Source organism: Dermacentor andersoni, chromosome 7, assembly GCF_023375885.2.
Source record: "Dermacentor andersoni chromosome 7, qqDerAnde1_hic_scaffold, whole genome shotgun sequence".
NCBI classification, from domain to species: domain Eukaryota; kingdom Metazoa; phylum Arthropoda; class Arachnida; order Ixodida; family Ixodidae; genus Dermacentor; species Dermacentor andersoni.
In genome coordinates this window covers 40082679-40097400 of record NC_092820.1, presented here as the reverse complement: position 1 = coordinate 40097400, position 14722 = coordinate 40082679, and the positions used below count along the sequence as shown (strand labels likewise).

The following is a 14722-nucleotide window of genomic DNA, read 5'->3' as shown; positions in this document are numbered from 1 at the left end:
CCTTATTGATCGCACCACCACCGAAGTACACGGCTCCCGCAGGAATACACCGAATCTGCCATAGATATCGTCGGAAAAAGTGTTGATCTACGTGTTGCACTCGTTCCTTGCGTATTTGCATGCGTGGCCGTTTGCTTTGCGCTAAACCAGCTCTAAGTTTAGATTACGGGCCTTCCGCAAAAGAACCGCTCAAGAAGCTAATTGGCACTGTTGGTAGGACTGGTGAAATGATTAGTGTGCCTGTTAGCGAACATCCAATTCAATTTATGAAATGCCAATCGCGAATACAAAAAGTAAAAAAAAATATCTATATCAGTTTGTCTGGTGACAACTGTGAGTCAATTTTTTTTAAAGTGTATGCAACCTCGAACGTCGATGATCTGCCCTCAATTTAGACTGGCAGACAGTAGTATTTCTCAAAGAACATCTTTACCCGGAGCTATAGCGTGTTTCGGGCCTAGCGATGAGAGGTGATTCTAATGTAAACTGGAAATATGAAATACGTGTATTTATTATGTAATGCGCATATGTAAATGAGAACAATGACAGAGCTGGACCTGTCCTGATGGCCGACAATGATGATCTTGCTGAAATTGTTTGCACAGTTTAACTTACTTACCCTTTTTATTGGCATTGCGTACTTGGAAATTGTCTGTGTTAAATCATGTTCAGTGTGCAATTTTATTCTCATAGCAATTATACGGACACTACAGGCGCATTTTCACTGAACACGTCGCTATCCTGCTGTCATTCTGTCTCTTGGAACGTCCAACTGCGAGATGACTGAGAGGATCAGGGAGGGTGCGAAGGGAGAGCAGGAAGAATGCGAGCCGCTCCATGTGCACTGCCTTATTGTGCGCCAAATGTTGCAGGTCCCGTTTTGAAGCCCCTACTGTTTGTAAAAATGAAAGAAACTACAAAGGAGCACGACATCACTCAACCAGTCCACTCAAGCGAAATCTCCGTGAAACTACCCCTTTAGCATTTTCTGCGTCACAATGTAGGCCGAACACGTGAAGCTGTTCTCCATGCATGAGCCTTTCTTCGTGCCTCGAGGGATTTCACAGAGCGTGCTTGGTTCCCGGCTGGTTTTAACTGATGCTAACGATCGTTCGGGTGCTTTGCCACCCACTCTGTGGACATTTGTGGACATTTCCTTCTAATTCTGTAACTTGGGTTGTTTGCGGCAAGCTTCACAATCACTGTCCCGCTGCAACGTGAAAATGTGGTAGCCACCCATCGCTGTCGAAGTCGTGGTCTTTTTGGAAGGATGTGCGCTTAGCGTGGGTAGCTTGACAGTGCAAGAGAACAAATCTTACCCTGACACGATCCAGCGTTGGGCCGACATCGGATGGCTTCAGTTTTATTACGTTATGTCCGCGTCTAGAAGATATACTTTCCTCTCAGTGACACGCCACGGCCGAGCTAAAGGAGTGCGCGCCTCTCGCTCGCCAGAGGAGGAGAGCGCCTGTGCCCTCCTCTAGCCCGGCTAGCGCAAGGCAGCTCATACGCCGCATACACGGTCTGCGTGCTGATGCTCGCGGTCATGTGATGCGGGTTCCATGGCTTAAGATGAGCACGCAAGGTCGAGCCAACACGGTGGCTTCATGCGCATTGTGTTGCCCATAGCTAACAAATGGTAGTTCCGGTTCTGGAGGCAGGGAAATTCTCCATATTTTACAGCTGATGACGGCTCTATTATGTACTTTTGGGCTGGGCAAATAACATTCGCTCCGGTAGCACAGGGCGCTAAGCTAAGCCCCGGTAGCGCAGGACGTGCCCGCTTTTTAGCACTGTATATGCTTCTTTTGGCCTCCTAACTTCACTGGGCCCTATTATATCGCATTTACTGCCCTCAAGTTCCTCCATTAGCACTGCTAGACTCGCCTCCCTAGATAACGTTCTAGCGTTAAACGTCGCCAGGTTCATATTCCAATAACGGCCTGCCAAAAATCCCTGGCTCCTGACAGGCTGCCATTGGAATTTGAACCTGGTAACGCTTAACGCTAGAACGTTATCTAGTGAGGCGAGTCTATCAGTGCTATTGGAGGAATTAGAGGGCAGTAAATGGGATATAATAGGGCTCAGTAAAGTTAGGAGGTTAAAAGAAGCATATACAGTACTAAAAAGCGGGCACGTCCTGTGCTACCGGAGCTCAGCGGAGAGACGAGAACTAGGAGTCGGATTCCTGATTAATAGGAATATAGCTGGTAGCATGCAGGAATTCTAGAGCATTAACGAGAGTGTGGCAGGTCTTCTTGTGGAACCTAATAAGAGGTTAAGAGGTACAAAATGAAGGTTATACAGGTCTACGCCCCTACATCCAGTCATGATGACCAGGAAGTCGAAAGCTTTTATGAAGACGTGGAATCGGAGATGGGTACAGTGAAAATAAAATACACTATACTGATGGGCCACTTCAATGCCAAGGTAGGCAAGAAGCAGGCTGGAGACAAGGCAGGGAAGGAATATGGCATAGGCACTAGGAATACCAGGGGAGAGTTATTAGTAGTTTGCGGAAGAGAATAATATGCGGATAATGAATACCTTCTTCCGCAAGCGGGATAGCCGAATCTGGACGTGGAGGAGCCCGAACGGCGAGACTAGAAATGAAATAGACTTCATACTCTGCGCTAACCCTGGCATCATACAATATGTGGACGTGCTCAGCAAGGTGCGCTGCAGTGACCGTAGGATGGTAAGAACTCGAATTAGCCTATACCTGAGGAGGGAACGGAAGAAACTGGTACATAAGAAGCCAATCAATGAGTTAGCCGTAAGAGGGAAAGTAGACGAATTCCAGATCAAGCTACAGAACAGGTATTCGGCTTTAACTCAGGAAGAGGATCTTAGTGTTGAAGCAATGAAAGACAATCTTGTGGGCATCATTAAGTAGTGGGCAATAGAAGTCGGTGGTAGCTCCGTTAGACAGGATAGCAGTAAGCTATCACAGGAGACGAAAGATCTGATCAAGAAATGCCAATGTATGAAAGCCTCTAACACTACAGATATAATAGAACTGGCAGAGCTTTCGAAGTTAATCAACAAGCGTAAGACAGGTGAATTACGGAAATATAATATAGACAGAATTGAACATGCTCTCAGGAACGGAGGAAGCCTAAAGTGTGAAGAAGAAACTAGGAATTGGCAAGAATCAGATGTATGCGTTACGAGGCAAAGCCGGCAATACCATTACTAATATAGATGAGATAGTTCAAGTGGCCGAGGAGTTCTATAGAGATTTATACAGTACCAGTGGCACCCACAACCATAATGGTAGAGAGAATAGTCTAGAGGAATTTGAAATCCCACAAGTAACGCCAGAAGTAAAGAACGCCTTGGGAGCTATGCAAAGGGGGAAGGCAGCAGGGGAGGGTCAGTTAACAGCAGATTTGTTGAAGAATGGCGGGAACATTGTTCTAGAAAGACTGGCCACCCTATATACACAACGCCTCATGACCTCGAGCGTGCCGGAGTCTTGCAAGAACGCTAACATAATCCTAATCCACAAGAAAGGGGACGCCAAAGACTTGAAAAATTATAGACCGATCAGCTTACTGTCCATTGCCTACAAAGTATTTACTAAGGTAATCACAAATAGAGTCAGGAACACCTTAGACTTCTGTCAACCAAAGGACCAGGCAAGATTCCGTAAAGGCTACTGAGCAATAGACCTTATTCACACTATCAATCAGGTGATACAGAAATGTACGGAATATAACCAACCCCTATATATAGCTTTCCTTGATTACGAAAAAACGTTTGATTCTGTCGAAACCTCAGCAGTCATGGAGGCATTACGGAATAAGAGTGTAGACGATCCGTATGCAGAAATACTGAAAGATATCTATAGCGCCTCCACAGCCACCGTAGTCCTCCATAAAGAAAGCAACAAAATCCCAATAATAAAGGCATCAGGCAGGGAGATACGATCTCTCCAGTGCTATTCACAGCGTGCTTACAGGAGGTATTCAGAGACCTGGATTGGGAAGAAATTGGGATAAAAGTTAATGGAAAATACCTTAGTAACTTGCGATTCGCTGATGATATTGCCTAGCTTAGTAACTCAGGGGACCAATTGCAATGCATGTTCACTGACCTGTAGAGGCAAAGCAGAAGAGTGGGTCTAAAACTTAATCTGCAGAAAACTAAAGTAATGTTTCACAGTCTCGGAAAAGAACAGCAATTTACAATAGGTAGCGAGGCACTGGAAGTGGTAAGGGTATACATCAACTTAGGGCAGGTAGTGACGGCGGATCCAGATCATGAAATGGAAATAACCAGAAGAATAAGAATGAGCAGGGGTGCGTTTGGCAGGCATGCTCAGATCATGAACAGCAGGTTGCCATTATTTCTCAAGAGAAAAGTGTATAACAGCTGTGTCTTACCATTACACACCTACGGGGCAGAAACCTGGAGGCTTACGAAAAGGGTTCTACTTAAATTGAGGACGACGCAACGAGCCATGGAAGGAAGAATGCTGGGCGTAACGTTAAGGGATAAGAAAAGAGCGGATTGGGTGAGGGAACAAACGCGAGTTAATGACATCTTAGTTGAAATCAAGAAAAAGAAATGGGCATGGGCAGGACATGTAAAGAGGAGGGAAGATAACCGATGGTCATTAAGGGTTACGGACTGGATTCCAAGGGAAGGGAAGCGTAGCAGGGGCGGCAGAAAGTTAGGTGGGTGGATGAGATTAAGAAGTTTGCAGGGAGGGCATGGTCACAATCAGTACATGACCGGGGTTTTTGGAGAAGTATGGGCGAGGCCTTTGCCCTGCAGTGGGCATAACCAGGCTTACGGCCACTGCACGGCTGGTCTACACCCTCATTCCGTAATGCCTCCATGACTGCTGAGGTTTCGACTGAAAAAACGATTTTTCGTAATCAATGAAAGCGATATTTAAGGGTTGGTTATATTCTGCACATTTCTCTCTCACCTGATTGATAGTGTGAATATGGTCTATTGTTGAGTAGCCTTTATGGAATCCTGCCTGGTCCTTCGGTTGACAGAAATCTAAGGTGTTCCTGATTCTATTTGTGATTACCTTAGTAAATACTTTGTAGGCAACGGACAGTAAGCTGATCGGTCTATAATTTTTCAACGCTTTGGCGTCCCCTTTCTTATGGATTAGGATTATGTTAGCGTTCTTCCAAGATTCTGGCACGCTCGAGGTCATGATGCATTGTGTATATAGGGTGGCCAGTCTTTATAGAACAATGTTCCCACCATCCTTCAACAAATCTGCTGTTAACTGATCCTCCCCAGCTGCCTTCCCCCTTTGCATAGCTCCCAAGGCGTTCTTTACTTCTTCTGGCGTTACTTGTGGAATTTCAAATTCCTCTAGACTATTCTCTCTCACACTATCGTCGTGGGTGCTAGTGGTACTGTATAAATTTCTATAGACCTCCTCAGCCACTTGAAATATCTCATCCATATTAGTAACGATATTGCCGGCTTTGTCTCTTAACGCATACATCTGATTTTTGCCTATTCCTAGTTTCTTCTTCACTGCTTTTAGGCTTCTCCGTTCCTGAGAGCATGTTCAATTCTATCCATATTATAGTGCCTTATGTCAGCTGTCTTACGCTAGTTCTATTCTAGCTGAAACGCTAGAGGTTTTCATACATTGACGTTTCTTGAGCAGATCTTTCGTCTCCTGCGATAGCTTACTGGTATCCTGTCTGACGGAGTTACCACCGACTTCTATTGCACACTCCTTAATGATACCCATAACATTGTCGTTCATTGCTTCAACACTAAGGTCCTCTTCCTCAGTTAAAGCCGAATACCTGTTCTGTATACTTGATGCGGAATTCCTCTTGTTTCCCTCTTTGGGCTAACTCATTGATTGGCTTCTTATGTACCAGTTTCTTCCGTTCCCTCCTCAAGTCTAGGCTAATTCGAGTTCTTACCATCCTATGGTCACTGCAGCGTACCTTGCCGAGCACGTCCACATCTTGTATGATGCCAGGGTTAGCACAGAGTATGAAGTCTATTTCATTTTTAGTCTCGCCATTTGGGCTCCTCCACGTCCACTTTAGGCTAACCCGCTTGCAGAAGAAGGTATTCATTATCCGCATATTATTCTGTTCTGCAAATTGTAATAATGACTCTCCCCTACTATTCCTAGAGCCTATGCTATATTCCCCCACTGGCTTGTCTCCAGCCTGCTTCTTGCCTACCTTGGCATTGAATTCGACCATCAGTAAAGTGTATTTTGTTTTGACTTTACCCATCCCCGATTCCATGTCTTCATAAGAGCTTTCGACTTCCTGGTCATCATGACTGTATGTAGGGGCGTAGACCTGTACTACCTTCAATTTGTACATCTTATTAAGTTTAACAACAAGACCTGCCACCTTCTCGTTAATGCTATAGAATTCCTGTATGTTACCAGCTATATCCTTATTAATCAGGAATCCGACTCCTAGTTCTCGTCTCTCCGCTAAGCCCCGCTAGCACAGTACGGGCCCGCTTTTTAGCACTGCATATGTTTCTTTTGTCCTCCTAACCTCACTGAGCCCTATTATATCCCATTTACTACCCTCTAATTCTTCCAATAACACTGCTAGACTCACCTCACCAGATAACGTTCTAGCGTTAAACGTTGCCAGGTTCAGATTCCAAAGGCGGCGTTTACATAGCTCTTTATTATTGCTGCCATCTGAGGTAAGAAGGCGTACTCCAGTTAAAGATGACACTCAGTTCATTTATACTCTTTTATTCAGGAAATATAAAATTCACACTTGAAAGTAATTCTGGAATTTTTATTTTTGTTATTTCTTGTTTTCAGCACAACCAAAACTACCGAGAAAGAACACTTCCCCATCCCTAAGACACGAAACAAACACATGTCATGAGTATGAATACACAACCCGACAAAAACGAACACTATTACGAAATTATAGTATTGGTAATAAATGAATCGGCTAATTGAAGTTATCACAGAAATGCTTGTGTTGATTCATTCAGCCATTAAAGTAAAGCGTTGTGTCCCATAGATGTCCATTTGCTCTGATATGCTTTAGTGAAGAATTTTTGGTTTTCACTCTCTGAGAAAAGAGTGGGAACTAGAGGCAGTAGCAGTATGAAAATAATTCCTGATATAATACTTATTACTTAACTTTCTGTGTCTATTTATTGCTCAGAAATAGCATACCTTGCTTTATCTCGAAGTGATGAAATAGATATTTTGCCTCTGCTGTGAAAAGTGGCAAGATAAAAGAGAAAAAAACTTGTCTGTTCTGAGCATATTTAACCCAATGAGCTTTAAGCAAATAAACATCTGCTGAGAAAAATAATAGCGTATAATGTTTGCATAGGATCATAGCATATTATTACAGCAGAATATTAAAGCAAACGAACTCGGCACCAGTTGGAACTAAAGGAAGCCCGCAAATACTTTATGACATCGTTTCGCACTTTAGGCAGTACTTAAGCGTCGGCATTAAAGTAACCATTCTACATAAATGTTACTCCCTTTAGCGATTAGTGAATCTTTTATCACCGTAAGCGGCTGGTTCTGAGCAATGAATGATAAAAAAGCAGTAGATTCAATTAAAGGAACGATTGCATTTAAGTGGCATGGAATTCTTCTATAAAGGAAACTTACGTACACTCAACGCAAAAACGCAGAAATAATTCGACTAGCTTATTTTCAGTATCATCCCTGCCTTCCTTGTTTCTTCTCTATATTTGCGCTGTCAAGAAGCCAGCTGGATTTCCCATCTGCACCAACAGCGTCATAAACTGTATCGCAGCATTTTGCTCAACACCCACACAATACTCATGGAAGACAGGCATCATTACAAACACATAATCTTTTCTACGCTTTGTTCGGCAGCTTGTAGCAGTGGAGTCAAACTATCGAGAACTTGTGGTAGTATTAGGCCCGATAGCGAGTTACAGCAATGCAGTCCCACACCTTGCCTTTGGCTGCCAGATGTTTCCCGCCACTTAGCCAAACGTCTTCAGAATATCGCTTAGCGGCGGCAGCATAGACTTTGTCTTTGGTTTCTGGACGGGGTCAATGACCGGCAGCGATTTGCAGCCCTCTTCACCCGGTCGGTACTTTGTGCACACGGCGTCCAGGATCTCGCCCGCGTACTGTTGCACGATGCCTTCGGCGTAATCGATGTGGTCATCCGAGCAACTTCCTCGAATAGAGTCCTGGACACACTGCTTGTATGTCGCGAACGTGCTGAAATAAAACGCGTAGCCAAAAAACATTACAACGCAGTGAACGCCGTCCGCGCGGCGGTCATAACGGGCGCGTTTTTGTATGGGCAGTTCCCAGAGCCACTCTGTGGCAGAAAGCACGTTATGCACCTGACAGGCCAGCCTCTCGGCACTCTGCCCCCCCCCCCCCCCCCCCCATTCCCAATAAAAGGGTAGTCTGTGCTTGGAAATTGTCGCTCAAGCTCTCGTTGCTCGTCGCTCGCACTAGCAAGCAAGAACACCTCGCTACACACAGGCAAGCGCATGAGTATTAAAGCGTTTGCAGTGACTCGTATGCAAAATAAGTGTAACACTGCCAATACCGTGCCGTATGAGAGCCACAAAGCGAGATCTCCTCTTCGAATAAGCTTGTACGGAGACGATTATGCGGCATTTCTATTTAGGAATCGGGGCTAGTTTTCGAAGGAATTATTCCGTCATGTCAAGCAGACGCCTCAATTTGGCATTCAATTTAAATCATTTTAAGGATCACCGCTCACATCGCACGCAAAGTGAACAAATGTGACACGTAATGAATGTGAATCGCCCAACATTGCTTCGTACCGACCATGAACCCTATTGCATTATTTTATTTAGATTTGGCGGTGAGGCTCCACCTACCCGTCCCGACGTGGGAGCAGCTCGCTGCTCTACCGCCTTGAGTGGTAGCATACCTCAGGACCTAAATACAGTTCCCTGTCTGTCTGCCGCTCCGGAAACTTCGCTCGGTTTTGAAGCAAGTCTGAGAAAGTCTTGTACAATTTTTGGCCACACATTTCTTTCAGTTCTTCAGTATGGGGCCATGCTTGTAGCGATTTGAATTAGCCGTGCAAATAAAGTGCACTCGGATTGCGCTGCGCCCTGGCGAATTATTCAGAAAAACGAAGAAAGCAGTACGGCCATTGTACTAATTTGTACTAATTGTACATTGTACTAATTTTTCTGCATTGCTTACGATAACTACGCAATTCAACTATAAGACCGTCGTAATACTATGGACTTGACCAATCACGTCGCTTCGACCATTCAGGGCGTAACACTACAACGCAAAAGTACGGACCGGCAGTAGGACCGAATTTCATGCTACGACAACATCCCGCTCACTTAATTTAGGCTTTTTTAGTTTGAACTCAGCCTAATGTTGTCATTCTTTTCTTCTGCGTATATTTTAATCCTTATACCAGAGTTTTTTCTGGAATGCTGAGACGGATTTGTGAACAGGATAATATTGCGTTGCCATTTTCATAAACGGAGTGTTCAATTCTATGACTTCGAGTTTTCTTTTTTGAAACCGTATCTGCTTTCACCGAAATACACTTCTATGTGCTTTTATCTGCCGTGAGTCCAGCGACTTGAAATCAGTCACGCAGCATGAATACTGCTTCAAAAATTGCATCATGTCCAAAAGCAGCGATAACATAGGAAAGAGTTCTAAAATCATGCTGTATTCCAAAACTCTGCTTCATGTTCGTAGCGAGGCATGGGTGCCTTTCTACAAGTGCCCGTAATGCATAGATGCGCCAGAATTCAGTGATAAAATGAACGTCGCCGTCCCTTGTCACCTCCTAAAATAGGTAACGAAGTTGTGAAGACATTGTCTGATTGTAAGAAGTGATTTTGCTGGCTTCGATCAAAATCTGCGCCTATATCTTTTGTTGTTTGCAGCGAATTGTTGTTTTGTGGTTATTTTCATCCTCTGTTGGCGATAATATTCGTGGCGGTGTTCGTACATTAGTGTGTATGGAGAGTTTCGTAAGTGGTACTATCGAAGACCTTTGTTCTTGACACGTATTTCGGAGGTGCAATCCTGAGCATTAGGGCAGGCAACGCTGAACTTGTTTTTGTGCATCCCGCAGATGTATTATCCCTAACCCGACATTTCAATGAGTGCGCAGTATAGCTTTCCCTTTGAACACTTACTCGTGGGGCAGAATTTCATGCGGGCAGCTCGTGTTAAGGCATGCAGCCATTCGAACGGAATTCGCGTATTACCTTTGACGCTGTTCAAGGAGCTAGGCATATATCGCGCGATGTCACTGCTCCAATTTTGTACATCGCGATGCTCGCACTCTCACTGCGGCTGAACTATGTTCCACGCGGATGCTATTTTGGCTCGCTAAACGTAGAGCGTGGTGCAGGTCCTTTTGCAGCGCAGAAAGTACACGTGAAAACGTAGAGGTCGCGTTAACGAGCGTAAAATACGCGAGAAGTGGGCTCCACGTTGTACAAGTTTAATGATACACTTTCAGCAAAGACCGCCACGCTTGGGCGAACGCTTCCTGTTTTCTAAATTTTATTCGTTGCTGAATGTGAAATTTTATGTTTCCCGAGTTCATGGTACTGAAGCTAATGCTTTTTCTTTCATTTCTATGAGTAACATCGCTGTGTTTCTGCTGACAGGTGTAAGGTTTAGTTAAGCGCTAGCTCTTTCATTCATTTTGCAGGGTCACAGAAAACTCGTGTTCTTTCTTTCATCCGCTTGTTCACCTGGCCTCAGTTCTACGGCAGCGTTATGGCGCCTTCTGCGCAGCGCATGATGAACGATTGCAAAAAAGCTTGAGATTTGTTAAAACAAGGGTGTCATACAAATGGCAATATTGCCACAATAAAGGCTTGAGAGCTCGGAACTAACGTTTTTCTTTTCAAGCACGCGTGAAAAGTAGAAGTGCGGAACATTAGCCTATGGCCCTTAGCTTGATTGTGCTCTATAGACTGCATTTGAAAAGCAAGGTGACATTTTAGTGAGCGTTGAGAAAAAATGCATCATACATGCCGCAAAGTTTCCATACACTCTCAATTATTGGCAAAATGTTGAAATGCAATTGAGGCTACGCTTTTAGTCAATTCCGGCACACCGTCCCCCGTATAAGCGTGCGTACTGAGTTCAGCCAAGACCACAGCATAGAAACGTACTTCCAAACAAGACCATGCGGGACAAAACGCGGCGGACCCGCTGGTCGTGGCTGTATGCGGCCGATGAGCAAACGCAAGGCTGATATGCAACCCTGCCGAATAGGCGTCAGCAAAGCGCCACCGAAATGGTGAAAGTGTGCAACGAAGTAAAAGTTATAAGGAGCGCAGAGAGAGATCATGTCTGCGTTGAGGAGTGTGGTCTCAGAAGAGAAGAAAAAGCGAAGGGCTACAGTTGTCGCCTCTAGTTTGTTGGCTTGCGTGATCTTCGGGTGGTGGAAAAAAGCCAAGGCTGCGCCGGCTGCGGGAAGCAGCGAAAACATGGCGTGAGCGGGCGGATAGGTCGATTGTTGTCGGTTTCCATAATTGTCAGTGTGTGTGTGTGTGTGTGTGTGTGTGTGTGTGTGTGTGTGTGTGTGTGTGTGTGTGTGTGTGTGTGTGTGTGCGTGTATGTGTGTGTGTGTGCGTGTGTGTGTGTGTGTGTGTGTGTGTGTGTGTGTGTGTGTGTGTGTGTGTGTGCGTGCGTGTGCGTGTGCGTGTGTGTGCGTGTGCCGACGACGTCATGCGACCCTGTTTGTGCTGTGGAGGCATCCGTCCGCGTTAGAGAACGCTCTAAGTGATCTCTGTGACGTTCACGTCAGCCGATGTAAACGAAATTTGGAAGAAGCTTGTTCAACTTCAACAAGGCATGCCAGTGCGACGACCACACAAGAGTCATTAGAAGCCACGCGCAGGTGTGCGCTGTGTGCGACTGAGAACCAGTGTCCGATTTCCAAGTCAATTTTGGCTTCGCGTAGGCTAAGCTGCTTAAATGCTTAATTTGTGGCATTGCAATATTATGAGCCAGTGGGTAATAAATCGCAGCGATTTAAAGTCTGTACGTGGAGTGACAGGCCACGCGCATGAAAGTTTTAGCGTGTGACGCCAGCTATAACTGACGGCGTAGTGGAGTTTCTGTTTTCTCCATTTGCATTAATAGTCTATATTTTCTCCGGGTGGTAGCCTTGTGAACTAATTAATCATTTAAATTCTATGGCGAATTTTCTATAGTCCATGCGTTTTGTAGCGCAGCAAGCAAGCCCGTGTTCTGTTGTAACCCTTAGATCTTCAATTTTTGATCGCCTTCCTAACTTCGAGAAACGAATTCATTGCATTTCTTATTCGAAGTTGGTGGATAATCTGTAATTCTAAACAATTTTCTCGCGTGTTACTCACTTTCCTCTGTTTAGTGGGTTTATTTGCGTAGTTTCTTTACGTTTCTCTCTTCCCTGTAGAGGGCATTGTGTTCACTTGAACTCCAAGCTTACTTTGGCTCAGAACTTGGTTCGACCCGCAAATAATCATTTATATACGGCGACGTAGAAGCTCCAAAGTGTCGTTTTGCGCTGGAAGCACAATGCACCACAGCTTGGCTTGGAGATGAGCAGTACACTCGCTACATATACACGGTGCAAAGCTCTATACCACTGGTAAATGTTCGACATTACGATATCTTATGTACAGCGTATAAGCTTGGAATTTTATTAAAGGCCGAGAAACCTGGTTTTCAATACTTGCCTCGTCTCGTAGTGTTGTGGACAAGCGGAACTGCATAGCTAAAAATCATGAAAAGAAAACAAGATTGGAATATTGCTTTTCTCAAACTGCGCAGCGTTGATTTCCGGCTATGCATTACCAAATAGCCTCAAAATGGGCTTTATTACCCATCCGCCCGGGGCCATGTTTCTCAAACGAGAAAATATCCACAAATTATTTTTATTATCACCTTGCTGAACATTTACCATAGGCAAATAAACCTAGAGAGGGTAACACCAACAGCAAACCCCCCGACGACAGCTGAACCCCTTAGTCTCTATAGTAGAATCATACAGTGGGCCACAGCACCCGCAAACATGGAATATGCCAAGAATGGCTGCTCATCTGAGTGCGCGAACGTGGTACCTTTATGATGAAGCACAAAAAGAAAAAGCTGTTATTTCGCCAGTATCTTAGATGGGGAGAACTCATCGAGCGACAAGTGTTTCAGAAATTGCTCGCACGCGAATGACATTGACGCACTGAGACTAGCTGCAATATCATCGCCGGTAGGCTCACATTCGAGCGTCCTCTAGATTCTTTATGCTCATTTCTTGAAACTGGGCGAGTGCTGTTGAGCGCGAATAGATTTTTGTACGTGCAAACAGACGTCCTTTAGGTGTGAGGAGCGTGATTGTATGTCATCGTGACCGTTTGTTTAAGATGTGCTTTATAATTGAAAGGGCGAGTGCGAAGTGAAAGGTAAATAATAACTAAGAAGGAGTAAGACAACCTATTGATGTATCGTTAGCAAACATTTCTGCAACCATGCTAGTGCTTATGCCCAAGTCTGTGAGGAAGGGAACCCTTTACAGTAACTTGTCAGTATGTTAGGAAGACACTGAATAAGTTTAGACGAGTGTGAATGGGCAAGTGCAGCCTAATGAAGTGCCACTAAGTGTAAGATACACAAATGAGGGCCGGCTGGAAATGGGGGCCACTGAGGGGAATGACGGAAAGTGTGAAGGTATAAAAGTGTGAAATTCAACATAAACCCATGCCTGTGCAGTTTATTCCAAGGAGGACAAAATATGTGAACTATTGCTACTGGATAGTATTTCCAATGACGAAGAGCCGAGCAGTAAGAAGACGACGACGACGCTTAGAAGCTAGCGCGGGCTGTTGCCTCTTGGCAAAGCGCAGCGTATTTTCTTGTAAATATACTTGTACATAGCTTTTCGTCTGCGTCTTCCTACGTAACATATCTGGTGGAGGTGGACGTTCCCTGTACCTCGTCACGGAGCTTCGCAGTGGACGGTACGTCGAGCCTTCCTTCATGGCTCCCGGCGACGACAACCCGACTCCGCCGGCTCCGACACTTGCTGCCACCTCGACGACCTACATCACTCTCCCCGCTCTCCGTGATCTTGGCGTATTCTCGGGCAAAGATGGGGAAGACGTCGATGACTAGATCAGCCTGTATGAACACGTCAGCCGCGATAACCGGTGGGACCCTACTATTAGGCTCGCCAACGTAGCCTTTTACCTCGGTGGCACACCTAGAGTTTGGTATCGCACGCACGAAGATGAGCTCACCAGTTGGGATTCACTTAAGGCACAGCTTCGAGACTTGTTCGGCAACCCCTACGGTCACCAACTTGCCGCGCAGAAGACGCTTTCCGGCCGTGTGCAGACGTCAACAGAGCCCTATGTCACGTACATTCAGATCGTCTTGGCTCCGTGCCGCAAAGTTGACACCCACATGACTGAGTCCGACAAGGTTGCCCACATCCTCAAAGGCATTGCCGATGACGCCTTCAACTTGCTCGTTTGCAACAACGTAGCGACGGTGTATGCTGTTATAAAAGAGTGCCGCCGCCTGGAACTCGCTAGAAGCCGACGTATTGACCAGCAGTTTGCCCGTCTACCCAACACCCCAGCGACATCTTCCTGTGCCGACACACCTCGTCCCAACAACACTGCCGATGTTACCAGGATTGTCCGGCGTGAGATCGAGGCCGCCTATCCGGCTGCCTTCGACTCCAGTCCCATCTGCAGCCACGGTCTCACTGATCCA

At 45.4% G+C, this 14722-nt stretch overlaps 1 protein-coding gene across 1 annotated transcript in view; it reads right to left on the bottom strand.

The window, feature by feature from the left end:
- Positions 1 to 6716: 6716 nt before the first annotated feature.
- LOC126535312 (uncharacterized) overlaps positions 6717 to 14722 on the bottom strand; it is a 30020-nt gene continuing 22014 nt past the window's right edge. Inside the window, exon 4 of the mRNA XM_050182210.3 lies at positions 6717 to 8203. Coding sequence (XP_050038167.1) covers positions 7960 to 8203 — 244 coding nt within the window. The 3' untranslated portion in view covers positions 6717 to 7959. The remainder of the gene's footprint in view (positions 8204 to 14722) is intronic.